Raw genomic sequence first — 23315 nt, 5'->3', positions numbered from 1 at the left:
GCTATACTGCACTAAACTGTTCATCAAACCTCTAAATTATTGCATTTGTTACTTTGAAAAATCAGTATAAAAAAAACGTAGAGGTGAAAAAAGTGCTTAATTTTTGAGTAATACTGTAATTCTTCATAATTCACTGGTGGTATGGCGGTGCGAGTTCTTCGCCTACATTCTTTTTGCTAAAAGGCGTCCCTACAACTGCTAAAAATCCCAGCTCCCCCTGTTGTCTTGTGGTGATTAGACACAAGAAAAGGATGTACAAGCAACAGACAAGTCCTACCTATTTCTCAATGACAGTTAAAGCAGTAGTAAAGTCCGCTTTGTGAAAGTCCGCTATAACAAGGCTTACCTGTAGGTAATGAATATGTCCTAAACGTGCACTGTTTAGGAGATATTCCCCCTGGATGCAGCCAGTGACGTAACCGGCGCATGTGCTCTGAAGTTCTGGCATACCGTGACGTTATCACGGCTCCAGCCACTCACAGCCCCGTAGACCGCAAACCCAGAAGAAAGGCCAGGGTAAGATGTCAACTCTCTCAGCGGTGACAGTGCGCCACTCGAGGGCTTCGTTCTAAGGTAAGTATTTCATAATGCATTATGCAATTGCCTTTGCCTTTACTACCGCTTTAACAGAGACAGCAAGGTCTCCTTATTTTAGTCACTATGCCTTACATGACAACAACCCAGTTAGGTCACACAAAACACCCCCTGACTCACCTTCAGGCCAATTCTCTGGTTGGAAACAAGGATGAGAGATATTCCGGGGATTGGGGAAACCATTACACCTAATAATGGATCTGTAGAATTTGACAGAGTCCTTGGGAATGCGAGGCAGAGCCGGGTCTGAGAAGTTGACGTAGTACAAACCAAAGCGTTCTGCGTAACCACTAGCCCACTCAAAGTTATCCATGAGACTCCAAGCTGAGTACCCACGCAGGTCCACCCCATCCAGTTTTGCAGCTGTGTGGGAAAAAACATAGACAATAATTTTAAAATGTCAGATTTGTTTTTCCTAATCTAGATTTAACCACTAAAGCCGCGTACACACGGGCGGACATTTCGACCGGACTGGTCCAACAGACTTTCCGACGGATTTTCAACGGACTTTTGACAGACTTCCGACAGACTTTTTGATGAACGGACTTGCCTACATACGATTACACCAAAGTCCGACAGATTCGTACGTGATGACGTACACCGGACTAAAATAAGGAAGTTGATTGCCAGTAGCCAATAGCTGCCCTAGCGTCGGTTTTTGTCCGTCGGACTAGCATACAGACGAGCGGATTTCTGGGTCCGGCAGAGTTACGATGTAAAGATTTGAAGCATGTTCCAAATCTAAAGTCCGTCAGATTTTCGACTGGAAAAGTCAGCTGAAGGTCCAATGAAGCCCACACATGATCGGATTGTCCGCTGGACTCGGTCCGTCGGACCAGTCTGGTCGAAAAGTCTGACCGTGTGTACGCTGCATAAGACTTGGCCAGCATTTCTCCACTAACTTTACTTTGTAAAAACGAATAGGAAGCATTCTTTAATACCTAAATGTAAAACTTAACCGCATCAAAAAGGTGTTCTTCCATTTTCAGTGAAGTTTTGGCTAGACTCTTTCCCTTTTTTGGGTCTTCACTTCTTTCTAGGACCCCTCGGAAAAACTTTCCTAACTCCTAAAAAGGCCATGGAAGGTTGAGAGCTCAGCTGAAAGCCAGCATACTGTTGTCAATAAAGTGTAAGATATAAGGTTTTAGGGGTACTCCATAAGAGGACCCACAAAATGGATATATTATATTGTGTGCCATCTAGTGGACTCTCTATACTAACAACAAAATCCTTATAGGGCCTGTTCACAACAAAATACGTTGCAGGAAACCTGTGTTTTGTGCGTGTTTGTGGTGTGTTTGCCCGCACTGGATCACATGGTACAGAAGTACCATACGATCCGGTTACGGTGAGTTTCTACTACTTCGGGTGTGATGCGATTTCAGCCCATTCAAAAAGAATGGGCTAAAATTGCACTGCACAGAACTGTATGTGAATCCCACAAGAATGCAAAAAAATTGTCATGTTTTTTCAGAAAAAAAATGTTGTGGATTGTTGATAACCCTTCTCATTGACATTGGTCTCTGGGCCTTGGCTTTAGATACACTTAAAATAATCAAGGTGGTTGGAGGATGAGGGGGTGCATGTATGACAAGGATACTGTATGTCCTTTCCCTAAACAATTTCTGCTAAAAAGTATCCTTCTTTCCCACCTCAGACAGATGGGAGTTTTACTACTGACCATTTCAACATTTATTCCCTGATGGTAGCCTCTGGTTATGTATTTTTATTCATTTTATTATATTTCTCAATGATATGCTCAGTTATGAGAAAATTCTTCTGTTCTGTACCTTTCATGGCCTCGTTGATATAATATCTGTAGTAGTGTTCTCTCCATACGTCTTTCAAGTTTGTCCCTTGTTCAGATATTCCATTCTCAGTTATATAGATGGGGGGGTTGTTGAATTCCTCCTTCATCCAGTTTAATAACCTTCGCAGGCCAACAGGATTCATCCTTAGCCAGACGCTGCCTGACCCAAGCCAGGTGGGGTCACTCCATGTGTAGATTTCTCTGTCATGATAAAACACATCTATTAGTTGGACAGACCGCCATCTTATACACATCCAGGCCTCCTGAAAGCCAGCAGTGTAGGGTAAAGGTTTAGACAAAAGTTGGCCGGCAAGTGCTAAAGGGAGGAATTTGGGAGAAGTGCTCATTCTCCAAATACAGGCCATTTGAATTTCCTGATTTTCATATGCATGATTTTAAAGGGCTGGTCCATCCAAAGACAATATTAAAGTTGCAGCAGTGCCGTAGTGACATCTGTTGGCTTCCTAAGGCCCCCAATTGTGAGATTTCCCTGCTAGACCCTGGGTCTGCTCTAGCCCACATTTAGGTGTTTCCGTTCTCCCAGTTGTGTTCCCCAAACTATAAACATCAGGAACAGTTGGACCACCTTGCTAAACCTGTATCTGGTGTGTATGGCTGGGTATGTAAGCACAGACATCTCACTGCCACAGCTTGAGGCTATGACAGATATAAAAAACCCAGTTGGAGGTTTAATTCTTCAGGATTTTGCAAAAACAATTAAATATGGACAGACCTTTTAAATAAATATGGACAGATTTATTTTAAGATCACTTCTACAGTTTATTATTGTTTATTTGATTCTTATTTTGTAAAAATATGACTAGCAAAGAAGTAACTGGGAAACACAGCCAACTGCCATTGTTATTCTACTTTTTTCACCACTGGACAACATCAGACATTTTTCCAGTATGGTGTCCTTTTTTTCAGTCTGATAACTGGCTTTGCCAACTAAAGTCCTGCTTAGATCAGTTGTATTTATTTTACTGATGGTGTAACTTGCATTGTGCCCTGTGGGAGCGTTGGAGTTGAACAGAAGCCCACCACCATCATTGCTAACTAGCACACATAGGGGAGATTTACTAAAGCAGGAATGTGCAAAATCTGGTGCAGTTCTATATAAAAACCAATCAGCTTCCAGGTTTTATTGTCAAAGCTTAGTGTAAAAAGATAAAGTTGGAAGCTGATTGGCTACCATGCACAGCTGCAGCAGATTCTGTGTGTACCTGTTTTAGTAAATCTCTCCCATAGGGGTGGATTTGCCACGACCGGAGAGTGCCAATTCTGGTGCAGCTTCCTTTTTTTTTTTTTGTCAAAGGTTAATTAAACATGCTGACGTTAGGATCTAATTGGCTATCATGCACAGCTGCACCAGATTTTGCACTCTCCAATTTTAGTAAATCAACTTCATAGTGTCATATATGTGAAAATGTGATTTAACTGGGATTTATTATTCAAAATGACCTTTAGTTTGCTTTGTGTTTTGAAATGCCAGTTCTCTGCTGATACTAATGTAGCGCTGGTAGATTTACGATCTACCGCATGTTAGGTAAATTTAGTGAATTGTCCGTTATTAAGGTAAAGTTTGCCTCTGTTCCAGCTTGGCTGACATTGTGTATGTTTCCGTGCTGACCGGTGGGTGTCGCTGTTACCACTGGTCAGGGTTGGAAAGGCAACGTGTTGAAGCGTATGGATGCTCCTCTGTCCCGGGGACAAGCTCGGTGGAGGTGGTCCTCCGAGTTGAATTCTGGGCGAGGGTATTTATGGGACAGACGCCATAGTTTTGGGTTCGTTTTACAGCCACCTGCTGGCCCTCCTGGCCGACAGGTATGCGTTAAGGAGCTGTTTCGTGGTCCTCCAATTGGGAGGCCCACGATGCTGCGGCGCAGAGGTGGGTCCAGAGGCTTGTCTGGGGCCTACCACCGCGGCCGAGGAATGGTCCTGAGCTGTCGGTCCTGTGTGACGAAGCTGGACAACCGAGAAGATCCCAAGGGAGGACCCATCTTGGAGAGATCACGCAACGTGCTGGTCTGTAGAGGGGCCTGGTGACTCGGTTGGAGGACGTATCCAAAAGCATCTATACAGCATAGTGTTACCGGCTTGGCTTAAAGCTTCAAGCACTGTGGCTGACTTTCACTACAGAAAATCTATACATCCTGTGGCAGAGGATCGTACGGATTTTATTCCTAAACAAGTCTGTGACAGAGACTTTCGATTCGTGCTGTGTGTTGGCTGCTAGACCGGTGAGAGAGGCCTATCCAGACGAGCAAAGAGTGTGTCTCATGAGGGGAACGCATTCTAAATAGTATTTGAATTCTACCAGGACATTGTATCAAGAGAACCCTACTAAGGAACATTTGAGTTTCTTCTGCAAGTTTCCTTTCTACCTCTTTCCTGCTACTTCCCAAATCGTTTGTGTTAATAAAGCATTGAAAACGTACTCCAGTGTTGGTGCGTGTGTCGTCCATCAGTAAACTCAACGGGACCCTAGACCCGGTGCCGGTGAAACAGAGGGAAGCAGAATGAAGGTAACAGACCCGTTTAAATTAGCAGCTCCACTGAGAGTTAGTGCTACACTAACAACCTGCAAAGGCAGAGGTGATCCAAACACAGGTCAACCATCTGGTCAATTCACCACCAATGGTCAAATATGTTGCAGAACAGGTCACCCTCTACTGAGCAGAAGTGTCAGGCAGCCTGTCCGATTCACGGTGTATATTTCATTAATGTTGAACGACTACAATAATGTCCCTGTTTTGAGATTTACCTGTCTCCTTGGTAAGCCTGGTATTCAAGGTCATAGACAGCTCGCCCCGCCAGGACTGTAGTGTAGTGGTTAAGGCCAAAGAAATCACATGTCCCTTTAATCCTTTGTTTCTCACTTTCTGTGAACTCTGGCAAACTGTGGTAAAAAAACAAAAACATAACATTAAAAGACACTCAGTTGTCCATGATTAACTCCTCGCACTCTGAGTGCTTTCCACTAAAGCCCCGTACAAAAGGGCAGAATGCCAGCATCCAACCGACTCCCGATCAGTGCTCTCAGCCAACTGTAGGGTGTACCCGGCTTAAGTCTCATATGTCCCTTAGCCCTGATTAATGATCTGCACTGTGCTACCCTGCTTTAGAACCACATAGCTTTTCTCCCAAAAATGGCCACTTAGTACCACAAATGTGGGTCACGTCCCAGTTCATTCCCATGTAAAAACCTGCTGCCACAAATGGTGGCCTGGAATACAGCTGTCCAATAGGAATGAATGGGGCTGCAGCGCACATGTGCACTATGAAGCAGCCATTTCATGCTCATGTGTTACATGTGTGCATACTGTACTCAAATGTCATGTGTCATTTAACAATGGTCTATGTGCATACTGTACTCATGTGTCATGTAACAAAGTTCCCTGCATATACTGTACTCATGTATCACGTGACATGTAACAAAGGTTCCTGCATATACTGTACTCATGAGTTATATGACATGTAACAAAGGTGCCCATGCTTACTGTGCTCTTTTGACATGTAACAAATTTAGCTGTGCATATTGTGCTCATGTGTCATGTCTTGCTACGGCTAAGCCCAGGAGTGGGTGAAATGCGTTAGAGGGGCGTGGTCTGGGAAGAGGAAAAGCTGAAACTTGTTTTAAAGTATTAGAATTGGGCAGCATCAGAGTGCGCTCCTATCTTCTTCTGCTTGTTGTCTATCTATCCGGGTAGGACAGGCCCCTTTGGAGCTTCAACCATCCGTATGTGGGAATCACTGGATTGAAAACTTTGGAGCTTTGAGCGACACTCTTATCTTTGTATTAGTTTACAGAGGTCTCTCTGCATGCTGTGCTCATATGTCATGAAGCATTTAACAAAGGTCTCTCTGCATACTGGTCTCATGTGTCATGTAATCCTATGCATACTGTATTCAGGTGACATGGAACACGAAATGCTCACCGACTTTTAGGCAATCCAAAGGCAAGGCTCCTCTCCCGCACATTCTTCTTCATGACTTCAGGGTAATCCCCGGTTTTGAATATTGGGTATGCAAACCAACCACAAAAAAACTAAGGCAAAAAGTAAAGAACTATTATTTATGTGATAAAAATCTATTATCTAAATAATGCAATAGACACAGGACTGGACTTACTATAAGGCCTAAACTGTCTGCGTTGGGGGTTGTGCACTCAAACCCAGACGGCTGTCAGATTTGGAGCAACGGCTGTGTCCATGCACCTGCTGCATCCCAATTGACATGAATGGGACTTCCTGCACAGGGATTCACGGAACACCTGTGCATCCCTGTGTGGGCAAACAGGGCACTCGCAGGGGTGTACATTGTAGTACACCAATGTGAATGAGGCTGAGGCACAGCAGGCGGAAGAAACAAAGAGGAGGCCTTTTTTTGTATTTTGATTGGCTACACATTTTTTCACTAATCATCACTAGATGTTCAGTCGTCTACTATAACATTATTTATTTATGCCTGACTGAAGAAATCATAAAAATGTTCTGTGTAAAGAGGTGACTATAGCTGAGAGTTGCCCCAGTGAAATCCAGGGCTTGAGGAGGGGAGTATCTGTTCTGCAAGCAGGAGCAATGAGACCAATTGACTGCAAGTTTACAGCTTGAGTCATCAATGTCTTCTCTATAGCAGCTTTTGAACAGAATAAAACCTGACCCTGGCCAATTCTTAAAGAGGAGCTCCAGCCTGGAAAAAAAAATAAGTCAGCAGCTACAAATACGTTAGCTGCTGACTTTTAATATAAGGACACTTACCTGTCCAGGGAGTCCGCGATGTCGGCACCCCAAGCCAATTCGTCAATCCGCTTCGGGTGAAGGCGCCTGCATTGTAAGTAATGGAAACGTAAAAAGTGAAGCCTTTTACGTTTTACAGCCGGTTTCCTACTCCGCATGCGCGAGTCGTGCTGCGTTTTATGAATGGTCCCGCCATCTTATGGGACCTGTGTGTGTCCCAGAAGGCAGCGGGGGAGGAGGGGAGACTGGAAATGTGCCAAATGTGGCAGTGGAGGGGGGGGTTGACCAAGCGGAGCTTCCCCTTTTGGGTGGAGTTCCGCTCTAATTGTTCACCTGTTTAGAATAAAACTGAAGATGAATACCTACTGGTACATTTATCATATGAAACTATAGAGCACAGACCATTTTACCACTCCCTGCTGATCCTAGTTTACGCTTGCTCCCCCCCCCCCCATTTGTCTAAGCAACGCTCCAAGCCTTATGAGGGTATGCACATAATGCAGCTGCAATGATTTGCATTGCTGCATGGCAAAAAATAGCCCCCCATCATGTTCGGTAGGCAGTTAAAGCATCTCATGAGTCTCTGGGAGATGCTAAGCATCTTCTTAAGACACCTGAAGGGCTGATTAAATCACAAGGCGATGACCCTTAAAATCAAATGACTCCCAAGCTCCCTGGGTAAGCAAAATGGCTGGACTGTTTATGGATGGGAAGGAGGAGTTGGCAAGAAAAAACACAGCCATGCAAAACACCATATTCACACCTTCATGATGCATCAAGTTTTTAGATGCATTTGTCACATGACAGCATAGGGCAGCCCAGTTGACAGGGTTGCCCTATGCACAACAAATGTGCCAAAGTAGCTAATCTACCTCTTTTTGGCATGGAGCCAAACATAATTTGACGCACAATACACTTGCAAAAAAAAATGCAGGACTGCTTAATAATGGCATAGTAAGCGCGTAATGAATTCTGCCACTTTTTTTTTTGCACGTTTCTGGAAATGCGGTCATAAATGCACGTCTCCACCTGCATTCCCGGAACGCTTAGACATGAATGCGGCCTAACTGCTACATCTGCAGGACAGCTTGGTCCGATGGAAATGTTGTAGATCGGCAATCTTACCTGGAAGTGTCAAAACCAGGTACCCTCTCATCCCCAAATGTGGCATTGGAGGGGGGAAGGGTGTTTAAAGCTGCAATATATACAATTTTTGGTTTTGGGTTTAATACCGCTTTATTTTTCAAACAAATACAACGTACCAGCAAGTATCTTCGTGCCGCATCCACATCTTCCTGCTTGTATTGGTTGATGGGTTCGGCCCAGTCACAGTTGATAGTGATGGAGATTTGTCCCCCCTGTGTGGCTCTGTATTTGTCATTGTACAAGTGCCAGGCCTCAGCATGAGCCTTTAATAGGTTGTGTCCTGCCACATACACCGCAACACCAGGGGAATAAATGCCTAGTAATGGAAAGAGAACATTACCGATCAACAGGGTCACCTCAAAGCGCATGTATCATTTTATACCAAAATTAACCAATGGCAAAAGTTTAGCTTTGGATAGAGTGGTCAAGGGTAATGCTACCTGTTTTTTATTTTTTATTGTGGTCTGTGGTCCCAATGGGGAGATTTACCCTCTATGTTTGTCAATGGAACCGCTGCCACTGGGGGGGTAGGGATGAGCCGAACACCCCCCGGTTCGGTTTGCACCAGAACCTGCGAACGGACCGAAAGTTCACGCAAACTTTAGAACCCCATTAAAGTCTATGGGACTCGAACGTTTGAAATCAAAAGTGCTAATTTTAAAGGCTAATATGCAAGTTATTGTCCTAAAAAGGGTTTGGAGTCCCGAGTCCTGCCCCAGGGGACATGCATCAATGCAAAAATAAGTTTTAAAAACAGCCGTTTTTTCAGGAGCAGCGAGTTTAATAATGCTTAAAATGAAAAAAAAAAAAAGTGAAATATTCCTTTAAATATCGTACCTGGGGGGTGTCTATAGTATGCCTGTAAAGTGGCGCGTGTTTCCCGTGCTTAGAACAGTCCCTGCACAAAATGACATTTGTAAAGGAATAAAAGTAATTTAAAACTGCTTGCGGCTTTAATGTAATGTCGGGTCCCGGCAATATGGATGAAAATCAGTGAGACAAACGGCATGGGTACCCCCCCCAGTCCATTACCAGGCCCTTTGGGCCTTGTATGGATATTAAGGGGAACCCCGCACCCAAATTTAAAAAAGAAAGGTGTGGGACCCCCAGGCCCTATTTACTCTGAATAGCAGTATACAGGCGGTGCAAACAAGACAGGGACTGTAGGTTTGTTGTTAAGTAGAATCTGTTTGTAATTTTGAACTGGTACATTTTTAAAGTGTAGCTCCAGCCAAAAAATCTATTTTTAAGCTTTTTGGAAAAAATAGGGAAGGGTTATCACACCTGTAACATTTTGTTTTGCTGTCTGTGCACCTCTTCAAAAGAGTTCATCTCACTTTCTGTCCCAATGACAAATGTTTTTTGAAAATTTGGGGTTTTTAGTGAAACAAGGATTGGTGATGAAGCATCAGTGGGGATGAGACATGTTTTCCCATATTAACTCTTACAGGAGAGAATTTCCCTTCCTAGGGGTAGATTTCATCTCACTTCCTGTTGTCTCCTTCCGTTTGCAAGTAGGAGTTGTTTGTAAGTTGGATGTTTGGAAGTAGGGCCTGCCCTATATACTCTGCAAAAATTGGGGCCTTAGGTGTTGGTGTTGCCACAACACTGTAAGCCCTCACAGTTACTCTTGGTGGGCGCAGGAATGGGCCCTGCTGTGAAATATTAGATCAAGAATTGTAATTACATGCTATTGTTGAACAGTGGTAGAAAAATTGGGCCTGTGGTGGTGGTGGTGCTGGTGCCACAACACTGTAAGTCCTCACAGTTACTCTTGGTGGGCACTGGAACGGGCCCTGCTGTGAAATATTAGATCAAGAATTGTAATTACATGTACCTGTTGAACAGGGGCAGAAAAATTGGGCCTTGGGCACTGGTGCTGGTGCCACAACACTGCAACCCCTCACAGATACTAAAGTTGGACCACAGGAATGAGCCCTGCTGCAAAGTATTGCATCAAAAATTGTAATTACACACCCCTGTTAAACAGGGGCAGAAAAATTGGGCCTTAGCCACTGGTGGCGGTGCCCAGAACCAAAAATGTTCTTACAAGCTAACAGCATGAAAATTGAGGAGGAAGAGGATTGTCACTCAGCATAGCAGGATAGTCACTCAGCATCGGCATAGGCAGTCTTGAAGGGATCTCACATTAAAAAACTAAATTATTCAGTTACATCAGCATCAGGTGCTTGGTAGCTGGTGATCCAAGATTTATTTTTATGAAGGTTAGCCGATCGACCGATTCGGTGGACAGGCGCACGCTGTGATCGGTTACAAAGCCTCCAGCAGCACTAAATGTGCGTTCTGAAAGAGCGCTGGATGCAGGACAGGCCAGTAGCTCAATTGCATACTGTGTAAGCTCTGGCCAGTGATCCATCCTCAAGACCCAGTAACCCAGAGGATTCTCGGTGGGAAAGGTGTCCAAGTCTGATCTTGCCCCTAGGTATTCCTGCATCATGTGAATCAGACGCTGGCGATGGTTGCTAAAACCGATCATACCTTGATCATACCTTGGGGCTGCGAACTAAAAAATTGTCTGAACGCATTGGGCAGACGGCCACCTTCTCCACCGCTCCTTCTGTGACTGACCGAAGCCTCAGCAACACGTTGTCCAGGAGGATCAGGAAATTGTAACCTCCCAGACTCTGGAAACGCGTTGCACAAACCTTTCTGCAAGGCCTCCTGAAGATGTTTCATCCTCTGCTCCCTCTGCGACGGCAAGATAAGGTCCGCAACCTTACCCTTGTAATGTGGATCAAGGAGGGTTGCCAGCCAGTAATCATCCCTCTCCTTGATACCACGAATACAAGGATCCTTCCGCAGGCTTTGCAGGATCAGGGAGGCCATGCAGCGTAGGTTTGCTGAGGCATTTGGTCCAGAGTCCTCTGGGTCACTAAGGACGACATGATCCGCAGCCACCCCCTCCCAGCCACGTATGTTGCAGCATGGCCAACGTTGAGTTACACCTGGTGGGCATGTCACAGATGAGGCGGTTCTTGGGCAGGTTAAATTCCTTTTGGAGGTCAGCCAGCCGAGCACTGGCATTATATGACCGGCAGAAATGCACACAGACTTTCTTGGCCTGCTTCAGGACATCCTGTAAGCCCGGGTACCTGCCCAAGAACCGCTGCACCACCAAGCTAAGGATGTGAGCCAAACAGGGCACATGGGTCAGTTTTCCCTGTCGGAGGGCGGAGAGGAGGTTGGTGCCATTTCGCAAACCACCATTCCTGGCTTAAGCTGGTGTGGCATCAACCACCTCTGAGCCTGCCCCTGCAGAGCTGACAGAATCTCTGCCCCAGTGTGGCTCCTGTCCCCCAAGCACACCAGCTCAAGCACTGCATGGCATCTTTTTGCCTGCGTACTTGCGTAGCCCCTTGATTGCCTACAGAGCACCGCTGGTTCCGAGCACAAAGGCAGGAAGAGGCCATGGAGGAAGAAGAAGAGGAGGGGGTGGAGGAGAGATGTGTGTCAGAGTCGCCAGTAGTAGCATTTTGGAGGTGTGGTGGCGGAACAACCTCCAACACTACTGCACCTTGTCCTGCATCCTTCCCAGCTGCCAGCAGAGTCGCCCAATGTGCCGTGAAAGAGAGGTAACGTCCCTGTCCATGCCTGCTGGACCATGAGTCAGCGGTAATATGCACCTTACCGCTGACCGCTCTGTCCAGCGAGGCCAAGAAATTGCCTTCCACATGCCGGTAGAGAGCCGGAATCGCCTTCTCTGAGAAAAAGTGCCGTTTGGGAATCTGCCACTGAGGAACCGCACATTCCACAAACTCACGGAAGGGGGCAGAGTCTACCAACTGAAAAGGCAGCAGTTGAAGTGCTAGCAATTCAGCCAAGCTAGCATTCAACCCCTGGGCATGTGGATGGCTGGGAGTGAACTACTTTCGGCGGTGCAGCAGCTGGGGCAGGGAAATTTGCCTGGTACAATCTGACGTCGGTGTACTGCTAGCAGATTACCCGCAAGTACTTGGCTGTGACACACCTAATTATACACCTTCATTCCTCTCAGTGCAGGTTTCAGAGAGGACTGAAGGTATAATGGGGTTGGAGATCCCAGCTGATGAGGAGCAAGGAGAGGTCCGCTTTGTTCTTTGGTGTGGGTCTTTTAGGTACGCTTGCCAACGAACTGCATGGCAGGTCGACATATGTCTGGTCAAGCATGTGGTGCCCAAGCGGGAGATGTTTTGGCCAAGCGAGATACACTTGAGACATATATTGCAAATAGCAGCGGTGTAAACGTGTGGAGACAGTAGCGCCCTGCACATGCGGAGCTCTGCGGTGTAATGAAGTCGGTGTGCTGCCCTTAAGCTGGCCCCTGGAGGGCAGCCTTCTTCGTTGGAGATGTGCCTCCTCCTTCTCCTCTCAGGCACCCACATGGAGTCAGTGACCTCAACATCCCCTCCCTCCTTATCACTGGAGCAAACCTGGCAGTATGCTGCAGCTGGGGGAACATGACTACCAGATTGCTGTCCTTCTTGGGCACCCCCTCTCTCTGGGCTCACGTTACTGCCTTCCTCTAGCTGGGTACCATCATCGGAGCCTTCAAAACACTGGGCATCCTCCTGGAGCATGTACCCAACACTGTGGTCAAACAGTTTGGGGGACTCCTCAGGAGGACATGGTGGGGCTAGGGAAGGAGTGACTGATGCCATTGAGCCGAGGAAAGAGGCCGCGTTGGCAGCTGCTTTGCCAGACAAAGTACCCTGAGACTGGGTGAGAGAGGATGAAAAGGATGAGGATGGCTTGGTCATCCACTCTACCAAGTTTTCGGCATGTTGCGGCTCAACGCGGCCAGCTGCCGAAAAAAGGGACACGCATGTCCCATGGCCACATGCCGATAAGGATGCACCGTGTCCACGACCAGCACTGTTGCCTCTAGACACAGAGCCTGCTTGCCCTCTTTTATTGGCTTGTGACTGTCTGCCTCTCCTTATTGGCCTTACAGACATACCAATGGCCTGCAGTGAGATGTAGCTGCACAAAGCTGGGATGTGTATATATACTCATTATACTGCAGCTAGCAGAATCAACTGCCTGCCTGTAGTATTATTAGTATGAGAACACCAGCAATTGTCTGCAGGTAGCTTTAGGTGCACACTGTGTAAAGGACACAGTACCACTAACTGTAAATACTGCAGCTGCCTGCCTGTGGTACTAATAGGATCAGAACACCAGCAATTGTCTGCAGGTAGCTTTAGGTGCACACTGTGCAGAGGACACAGTACACTAACTGTTAATACTGCAGCTGCCTGCCTGTGGTATTAATAGAATCAGAAGAACACCAGCAATTTTCTTCAGGTAGCTTTAGGTGCACACTGTGCAGAGGACACAGTACACTAACTGTAAATACTGCAGCTGCCTGCCTGTGGTATTAATAGGATCAGAATAACACCAGCAATTTTCTTCAGGTAGCTTTAGGTGCACACTGTGCAAAGGACACAGTACACTAACTGTAAACACTGTAAAAACACCTTCCTGTGTCAGTATATTAGGAAGAGAATAACAGTAACGGATCTAGCTAAACTGAATACAGTGTGTGTGTGTATGTAATGCAATATATATATATATATATATATATATATATATATATATATATATATATATATATATATATATATATATATATATATATATATATATATATTTATGGTCGGAGCCCTATGTCCGATATGGACATAGATAACACTTATAGTAAAGATAAGACTTACCATCGGAAATAGACCTAAAAGTGTGGACTTACCATATGAAATGGACCTGAAAGTGTGTCTTGGTCTAATGGCCGGTATGCCAAAATAAGGGGGCATACCCTGGTTTAAGAAATGATTATTCTGTAAGAGAAATGAATAGTTGAGAAATGCTATGAAATGGGGATGGGAGGGTGGGTATCGCGCACAGGAAACCGACAAGCACCACAGGTGAGCGGGCTGCTTAAATACCCCCCGGGCTCCTCCCATAAATTCAGGCCACCATACTGGCCTTCCTACTTATGGTCGGAGCCCTATGTCCGATATGGACATAGATAACACTTATAGTAAAGATAAGACTTACCATCGGAAATAGACCTAAAAGTGTGGACTTACCATATGAAATGGACCTGAAAGTGTGCCTTGGTCTAATGGCCGGTATGCCAAAATAAGGGGGCAAAAACATTCAGGTAGGGTTATAATTTTATTGGTTTTCAGTTATTTATTGAGCCAATTTGGAGAATGCCTGTGCCATCTCTGTTTGTGGATTGGGGATGTACCGGGCGAAGCAGGCTGATTTCCACCTGCCTAGTCTTTTGATGATGTGATCTGGCACCCCGTGGCGGGACGCCGCGGAGGCTGCTCCGATGCGGAAAGAGTGTCCGGAATACTGACTAGGGTTAAGGTGAAGATTGCGGAGAAGTATCCTTATGTGACTCACAAACTGAGAGGCGTTTAAGGGTTTGACTGGGAATGGTAGAAGGGGACTGCTGTCTGGTTGCTCAGGCAGGAGAGATAGGAGTCGGTTGAGTACAGCGACTGGACACCAGCTGTTGTTGGTTCTGTAGAGGTGGATGTTCACTCCCGAGCCCGTTTGCTGGGTTTTAGAGACCTCGAGGTGCAGGATAAAGTGGTCTTGGTGTCGAAGCAAGTGTCGTCTGCATAGTACTTGGTCTGTGGGTTTGTTAGAGGTGAATTCGCCAGGCCGCAAGAACCCATAGTAAGCTAAATATATGGCTGCTTGTAAGACCGTGCTGGGGAGCAGACCGAATGGCGATGTAGCCAGAATATTTGACATGTCCCTAAAGATGGGCCCTGTAATGGGCAAGCGCTTAGTGCTGATGACTGGTTGTTGTTTCTGTATTCCCCTTAGGATGGCTCGTATAGCGTGAGATGAGAACAGTGACGATTTCGTCGGGTCTTCAAGTGCCATGAAATGTTGAATGCCGGCTAGGTATAACCGGATGGTGTTGTAGGATAAGGCCAGCTGCGTGTGGCAGTGTGCCGTGAAGGCCAGTACCTGTTTGATATCTGTTGGTTCTTTGCGGCAGGACGTGAGAAATTTATTAAAAGCCTTCCAAGCTGTCTGGTAGGCTTTGAGTGTGTTGCGGGAGAGGGAATTATTTATGAGTTGCGTAGCTCCGTGTAGATGTTGAACTAGTCCAGGGTCAGTTGTGACCAGACGGGGATAGGGGCCGACATTGGATCGGCATCGGGAACCTGTTTGAAAAAGGAGGGATAATTGAAACGTGATAGTGCGTCAGCTGCTGAGTTGTATCTGCCGGGTATAAATTCACAGTGTATGTTGAACTGATGTTGTAAAGACAGTTGTACCAACCTGCGCAGGAAGGACATGACTGCTAGGGACTTGGACCTGCCTCTGTTGATGATGTCTGCCGTGGCTTGGTTGTCGGTGGTGAAGACTACGGTTTGTCCTGTCCAGTGGTGGCCCCAGAGTTGTGCGGCTGCCACTATGGGATAAAGCTCAAAGAGGGCAGATGTTTGGGAAAAGCCGGGTATCAACAGTATCTGTTGAGGCCAGGGTCCTGAAAACCAATGATGGCCAAAAATTGCCGCGAAACCTGTGGAGGCTGCAGCGTCAGTCACCACCTGGGGTGAATGGATCGAAACCATAGGTATAAATAGAGATATGCCATTCCAGGCGGACAAGAATTCCTCCCACATTGCTAGGTCCGCTATAGCTGCGGAGTCTAATTTCAAAATCTGATCAGGGTCTTGAGTTTCTGACAGAAATCTAAGCAGGCGTGATACAAATGTGCGGCCTTGTGGGATAATTCGCATAGCGAAGTTGAGCATACCCAGGAGAGACTGCAACTGTTTTTTGGTACAGCCCTTGGTGTGTGTAAAGTCGTGAAGGACTGCCCTAATGCGTGTTAATTTGTCAGGGGGGGAGACTGGCCTGCATTGCGCAGGTATCCAAGCTGACCCCGAGAAAGGTGATGATGTTTGCTGGACCATCGACTTTGTGCTCGGCGATAGGAACATTGAGGTTTCCAAAAATTGCTCTAAGTTTGTCGAGATCTCCTGGGGGCTTGTTGGGCGGTTCTATCAGTAGGAAGTCATCCAGGTAATGGATGACTTCATGGCATTGACCCTTGTGTAATAGTATCCAAACGAGGGACTGTGCGAACGTGTCGAAGAGCCACGGGCTACTCTTCGAACCGAAGGTGAGTTTCGTGGCAAAATAATACGCTTCCTTCCATTTGATGCCGTGCCAGCACCAAAGGGATGGGTGGATGGGCAGGAGCTTGAAAGCATCCGAGATGTCGGCTTTGGAGAGCCAGGCACCTGTGCCTGCTTTGATGATCGCTTGTATTGCCATGTCAACGGAGGAATATTTTAGGGAAAACTCTTCGGAGGGGATCAGGGAATTGAGACTGGGTATGTGCGAAGAATGAGGCGCAGACAAGTCGTACACCAAACGCAATTTATTAGAGAATTTGCCCTTGACAAGCCCAATAGGGCTGACTCTCCATGTGCTGAAAGGGGGGCAAGTGAAAGGGCCTATTACGTAGTCTCGATCTACCTCTGCCTGTAAGAGCTGATCTATGGCCTGTTCGTCGATGGCTGCCGAACGAAGATTGGCGCATTCGTGAGTACCGTGGGGCAGTGCAATGAGGCCGGTGTGAAAGCCTACTGTGAAGCCTTGGATAAGGTAGGTGGCCAGGGAAGGGGTGGGGTGTGAAGTGAGATACAGTCCTAACCATAAGATGTTGATTCGGCTTAGTCATGCCCTCTTGTGTTGCTTGACTTCACACAAATTCCTAGGGTGTGCTCTTTGGCATAAAGTGCAGATGTGAAGTAGACGGCATTGGCTGAAGTTGCAGGACCCATAATTGAAGTTGTTACAGATGGCTGCCCCTCCCACGGTTCGGACTGGGCGTCCGAGTTTGTCCACCTGAGGCGTTGGTTCAGGGATCGACTGGCCCTGTACTGTACCTGAGGTAGAGGGGAACTCGAAGGGCCGTCTGATCGCCGTATTGGCGCACCAGGTGGCAGTGTGGGTGGAAGACTGGCAAATTGCACACAGAGGTGAGCGTAAGCCGGCAAAGTGGCGGCAGAAGAGCTCTGTGTCCATGAGACTCCAATCTGTCGTGATCTGGAATTGTGAGAATCTGGCGGCGGCCTTGGCTGAGAAGGAACGATGATAATCGTAGAAGGCGAAACCTCCATACTTGTGGCCCAAGTCTACCACAGTATGGAGGTATAAGTCCAGCTCTTCCCGCCTGCTAGGGGTGGCTGAGCACAAGACATCTCTGAGCATGCCAAAGGCCAGGGTAAATTCGGGGACTGATAGCTTGCGGTTCAGCCTGGGGTCTTTGGCTTTAAGGACCACCGATATGTCGCCCCAGGAGTAGGCCTTATTTTCTGCCAAATCATGCACGGAGATAAGGAGAGAGGCCAGGTTGACGTCCTTGCCGTCCAAAATGTCCTTCCTGATACTGGTTGGGACCAGGTGGGAGGGGTAGACAATGGCGCTTGAGCCTGAGGTACCTGTAGGAAGAGGTGTCAAGGTCTGAGTTGCAGTTGGGTCGGGGACAGCCGTGGCCGGTCGGGCCTCCAGAAGTGCCACCCTGGCTTGGACGTCTGCAACTGAGGTGGATAGAGATGACACCATCGTGTGTAATTGTGAGATGGCCGATGATATGGACTGGAGGGATGCCTGTTGGGTACTGGGTCCTGCTGCTGGTGGGGGGAAGAGGAGTTTGAAGAGCTCGCCTTTCCTCGCTGTGGCGGGGAAGGGGACACCTCTGCGTCTGAGCTCTGCCGTCAGTTTGGGGATAGTCCATCCCCTGAGGGATTGCACGCTGCCGCTTTCTGAGACCGGAGTAGGTGATAGAGGGGCCGTGAAGTCTTCACTGCCGGCCTGGGACATGGTTGCTCTGGTGAGGATCTCTCGAGCTTTATTTCCTGGTTGACTGTGACCTATTGGGGGTGAGATGAATTTCAAGTTTTTTCTTTGATCCGCTGAGTCATACTTACCCGACTTATTCTCCCTTTTTTTTTTTTTTTTTACCTGGGGGGATATCGTCCAACCTGGTGCAGGGTGGACCTACTGAACTTTGACTGACCTGAGGAAGATGAAAGGTGACAATTCGTGAAGGGATTGCTAAGTAACTTGAAGCCATGATTTGTATGGTGCTTGCAATTTTGTGACAATGAAAATGATTCGAAATGTTTTGCCTTGATTGTGAAATGAATGAACTGCATGACAGAGGTGCGGCCTGGTCGTGTCACGATTTGTTCGACCGTGGACCGGGCTCTGGAGCGTGTATTGGAATGAGGCAACTGAAAATATTGGTGCTCCTGGGACGAATCGGTGCTTGTTTGATGCATCTGGATTCGAATAGGAGTGCAGTATTAATGAAATGAGAGAAATGATTGTTTTGACCGAGGCTCGAATTGGTTGTGCCGTGTTAGCGACTGGCAACTAACCGAGCTCTGGTGTAGGTATGAAATGTGATCGGAACCAGTGATGCATGCCGTGACGAATGGTGCGCCTCAGATGCGACTGGTTCCGAAACGGTGATGCGTTGTGGGAGTGAAATGGTAGAAATTGCATGACAGAGATATGGGTCAATCCCCCGATGTCTACGATTTAGCTATGATCCGGACTCTGGAGCATGTATCAGAAATGTGGCCAATCCTGGGCACGCCGAGACGAATCGGTGCATTTTCATGCGACTGAATTCCTGTCGGAACGTGATACGTGGGACTGAAATGATAACCATGACAGAGGTACAAATGACTGATAACGTAACTCTGGAGCATGTATAGAAATGAGGCCAATCCTGGGGCACGCCGGGATGAATCGGTGCATTTTTCATGCGACTAAATTCATGTCGGAACGTGATACATGGAAATGAAATGATAACCATGACAGAGGTACAATTGACTGATAACGTAACTCTGGAGCATGTATAGAAATTAGGCCAATCCTGGGGCACGCCGAGACGAATCAATGCGTTTTTCATGCGACTGAATTCATGTCGGGACGTGATACATGGAAATGAAATGATAACCATGACAGAGGTACAATTGACTGATAAACGTAACTCTGGAGCATGTATAGAAATGAGGCCAATCCTGGGGCACGCCGAGATGAATCGGTGCATTTTTTTTTTTTTTTTTTTTTCATGCGACTGAATTCATGTCGGAACGTGATACGTGGAAATGAAATGATAACCATGGCAGAGGTACAATTGACTGACAATAACGTAACTCTGGTGCATGTATAGAAATGAGGCCGTAATAACTGGGGCACACCGGAACGAATCGGCGCACCTTTGGTGCGACTGGATTCGAATCGGAGCGCGGTAAGTGACTGAAATGAGAAATGATTTGAAATGTCAGAAATGAGTTTAGAAATGTTTCAGAAATGAGAAATGGTTGGTATCGAACTGACTTGATAAATTGCAATTTGCGACTCGCTATGGCTGTCTACCGACGCATATACATATTTTTTTTTTTTTTTTCGTTTTTGAATACCGACATGCTAGAAATGAAGCGACGTCTGCGTCGCGGTGCTGTCGAAAGGGTAACATATCGAACGTACGAGCGATATACATTGCAGTTTGTGAAATGCGAGTGAAACGAAAATTTGAAATAACGGTTTAGTGACATGATATGAAAACGAAAAAGTCCGACGGGACCTTACCTGCGACAGCCAAGCCAGACGCGTGGTACAAAATACGAACGAAAAACGCGGACTTCGAAGGTTTGAGTACGGAATATCGAATACGGGAACTTGCGAGGCAAGAACTTGCGGACGCTGGTATATCGAATAGTCGGCCTAGTGACGTATATCGCGCACAGGAAACCGACAAGCACCACAGGTGAGCGGGCTGCTTAAATACCCCCCGGGCTCCTCCCATAAATTCAGGCCACCATACTGGCCTTTCTACATATATATATATATATATATATATATATATATATATATATATATATATATCACCTAGGATGCATATATATATATATATATATATATATATATATATATATATATATATATATATATATATATATATATATATATATATATACACACATATATATATATATATACACACACAATACACTTTAAGTGTGGCTAACTGACTCGCCTGCCTAATCTAACTTAAATCAAATGTCTCTCAGTCTATCTCTCTCCGCCACCGCAACACACTACACAAGGCCGCCGCCGCCACGCAGGCGGCCTTATATAGTGTGGGGCGTGTACTAAACCCCCTGAGCCATAATTGGCCAAAGCCACCCTGGCTTTGGCCAATTGCGGCTCTCTGTACAAACGCTGCTGTGATTGGCCAAGCATGCGGGTCATAGTGCATGCTTGGCCAATCACCAGCCAGAAATGCACTGCGATGCCACAGTGAATTATGGGCCATGATGCGCCATTTTGCGGCCCATAACGTTCGCAATTCGACGAACAATTGAACAGGCGATGTTCGAGTCGAACATGGGTTCGACTCGAACTCGAAGCTCATCCCTACTGGGGGGTTGATTTACTAAAGGCAAATAGACTGTGCACTCTGTAAGAGCAGTTGCTCCAGAGCTTAAACCAGATTTCCGCCAATTTTTTTTTTTTTAAAGTCAGCAGCTACAAATACTGCAGCTGCTGACTTTTAAAATAAGGACACTTACCTGTCCAGGGCGCCCGCGATGTCGGCACCCAAAGCCGATCTGTCCCTTGGCTCTCGGGTGGAGGCGCCGCCATCTTCGGTAAGGGAACCAGGAAGTTGCGGCTTCACAGCCTGTTCCCTACTGCGAATGCACGATTCGCGCTGCGCGATCCCACTGGTCCCTGCTGTCTTCTGGGACCTGTGTGTCTCCCAGAAGACAGCGGGGGAGGGGCGGAGGAGGCGCCGGATATGGTATAGATTTACGCGGATACTGCGGCTATCTATGCCTGGAAGTGGGAGCAAATACCTGGATTATACAGGTATCTGCTCCCCCCTGAAAGGTGCCAAATGTGACACCGGAGGGGGGAGGATTCCGAAAAAGCAGAAGTTCAATTTTTGGTGGAAGTTCGCTTTAATAAACGAGATAAAAAAGCAAAATCATCAACGCTCAACTGTGGTCATGTGGAAAGGGATCTCAGGTGTTATAGTAGGGGCTAAAAACAGGGCAGCTGGACAATGACCATAACTGGAGAATATGGGTGACAGCAAAACCAAGGGTATCAGCGCTCAATGGGTTTGGAGTAGAAAAGAGTCTCTGGGAAGCAGCATGAAAAAGCGTAACAGGTTTAATAAATAATGCACATAAGAAAGCCAAAATCCAAAGTCAATACAATGATGATGTGGATGATGGAAAGAATTAGACGCACTTACAAAGTGCACAGTCTTCTTGCCTTTAGTAAATCAACCCCTGGGACTCTTAGGGGTTGATTCACTAAAAGCAAATAGACTGTGCACTCTGCGAGTGTATCTACTCCAGAGCTTAGTAAATGAGGTAAAGCTTCACCTTGTAAAGAATACCCAAACACGTGCAAGAAAAAAAGTCCCCAGCACATGCAGGTTCCCGAGTCCATTCGGCTCCCATCAGCGCTGCACGCCACCTGCACAAGCCTACCCGGTCCGACCTCGGTTTCAGCCTTGCGGCTTTTATATCTGGACCAGGGCAACTCCGTTTGTCTATTTACAGCAGCAGTCACACGCCCGCCTATACACCACCAGGAGTGAGCGGCATGCCATCTGACCGCATCATGATTGGATGATGGAAGTCAGCAGAGCTTCTGTTCATTTACTAATCTCTGGAGCAGCTGCACTTGCAAAGTGCACAGTCTATTTGTCTTTAATAAAACAACCCCAAAGTAAAGGAAAATCTAATTTTTTGAGTTGTCAAAGCAACAGAAAGAGAGAGGATATCTTTCCATGGCCACACGTGTTCAAGTAGTAACTGCCTAAAAGAAGATTTCCTTTACACTAAAGAGACTTCCTGTAGTGTCCATAGAACAGAAAGTGAGTAGAAATCCAGCTAATAATTCACAGCAGAAGCTGATCTGCGGGTCCCAGGGACTCGATGTCCTCCGGTACCTGCCGATCGTTAGTAAAACACAGAGAACTGAGATATGTAAACAAGGCTTATCTCAGTTCTGACAGGGGGAGGGACATTTCTGTGTCTGCAAAGCAAAGACTAGAATCCGTCTCTTCCCCTAATGAAGGCAGCACACTGTGTGCACAAAAACACTGGCTAGGCACACAGTTAAACCTTTGATTTGCAGATTTGCATGCCACAGTACCTTGTCTATATGCAACATTTTATGACATACCATTATGTTCAATTCCAAGGGGGGGCTAGGGCTGTATAGGGATAGGGTAGTATATGAACAGGCAAGGGTAGTATATGTACAGGCTAAGGCAGTATAGGGGCAGGCTAAGGTAGTTTATAGACAGACTAGGGCAGTATAAGGGAAGGCTAGGGTAGTATATGGACAGGATAGGGTAGTAAATAGACAGGCTAGGGCAGTATAGGGGTAAAATAGGGTAGTATAGGGGCAGGCGGAGTGGCCCAGGGGCAGTTGTCATCATGACACACAAAACTGCTGGGTAAATAGAAGAGAAAGAGAGGTGGCCGTGGTTCAATTTGCTGCCCCTCCCAAAGTGCTGCCTGGGTCCAATGGGCCGGCCCTGCATAGATTAATAAATCCAGTGAATTATGGTATATAGTTTCATAACACTTACCGGGTGCAAATACTGCTTCTCCGTATCCGAGATGGGCAATAATATACGGCTCATTGAGGGTGATCCAGAACTTCACTCTGTCCCCCAGTCTCTGGAACAGCAGTTCCGAGTAGTCTCTAAATCTCTCCACTATAGTTTCATTTTCCCAGCCTCCTACATTCTGCAGAGCTTGTGGCAGGTCCCAATGATACATTGTCACCTGGATGTAAAGATATATTTGTCTTACTGCCAAGTTGTGATAAAGTGAGCTAGATGGTGATAGGACATTGCAAACGTTGAGTTTGAATAAGCAATCTCTTCTACAACCCCTGGCAAAAATTATGGAATCACCAGTCCCTGAGGATGTTCCTTC

General features: G+C 46.6%; 1 protein-coding gene across 1 annotated transcript in view; it reads right to left on the bottom strand.

The window, feature by feature from the left end:
- The window catches only part of LOC141147132 (lactase/phlorizin hydrolase-like), a 75507-nt gene that overhangs the window by 2335 nt on the left and 49857 nt on the right, over nt 1-23315 (bottom strand). The window contains exons 11-16 of the mRNA XM_073634260.1: nt 22964-23162; nt 8406-8605; nt 6343-6452; nt 5169-5303; nt 2385-2605; nt 715-957 (exon numbers count right to left, since the gene is read on the bottom strand). Coding sequence (XP_073490361.1) covers nt 715-957; nt 2385-2605; nt 5169-5303; nt 6343-6452; nt 8406-8605; nt 22964-23162 — 1108 coding nt within the window. The remainder of the gene's footprint in view (nt 1-714; nt 958-2384; nt 2606-5168; nt 5304-6342; nt 6453-8405; nt 8606-22963; nt 23163-23315) is intronic.

Source organism: Aquarana catesbeiana, linkage group LG06 (assembly GCF_042186555.1).
Source record: "Aquarana catesbeiana isolate 2022-GZ linkage group LG06, ASM4218655v1, whole genome shotgun sequence".
Classification (NCBI taxonomy): domain Eukaryota; kingdom Metazoa; phylum Chordata; class Amphibia; order Anura; family Ranidae; genus Aquarana; species Aquarana catesbeiana.
The sequence above is the reverse complement of the archived record's forward strand: the minus strand, read 5'-3'. Positions and strand labels throughout refer to the sequence as shown.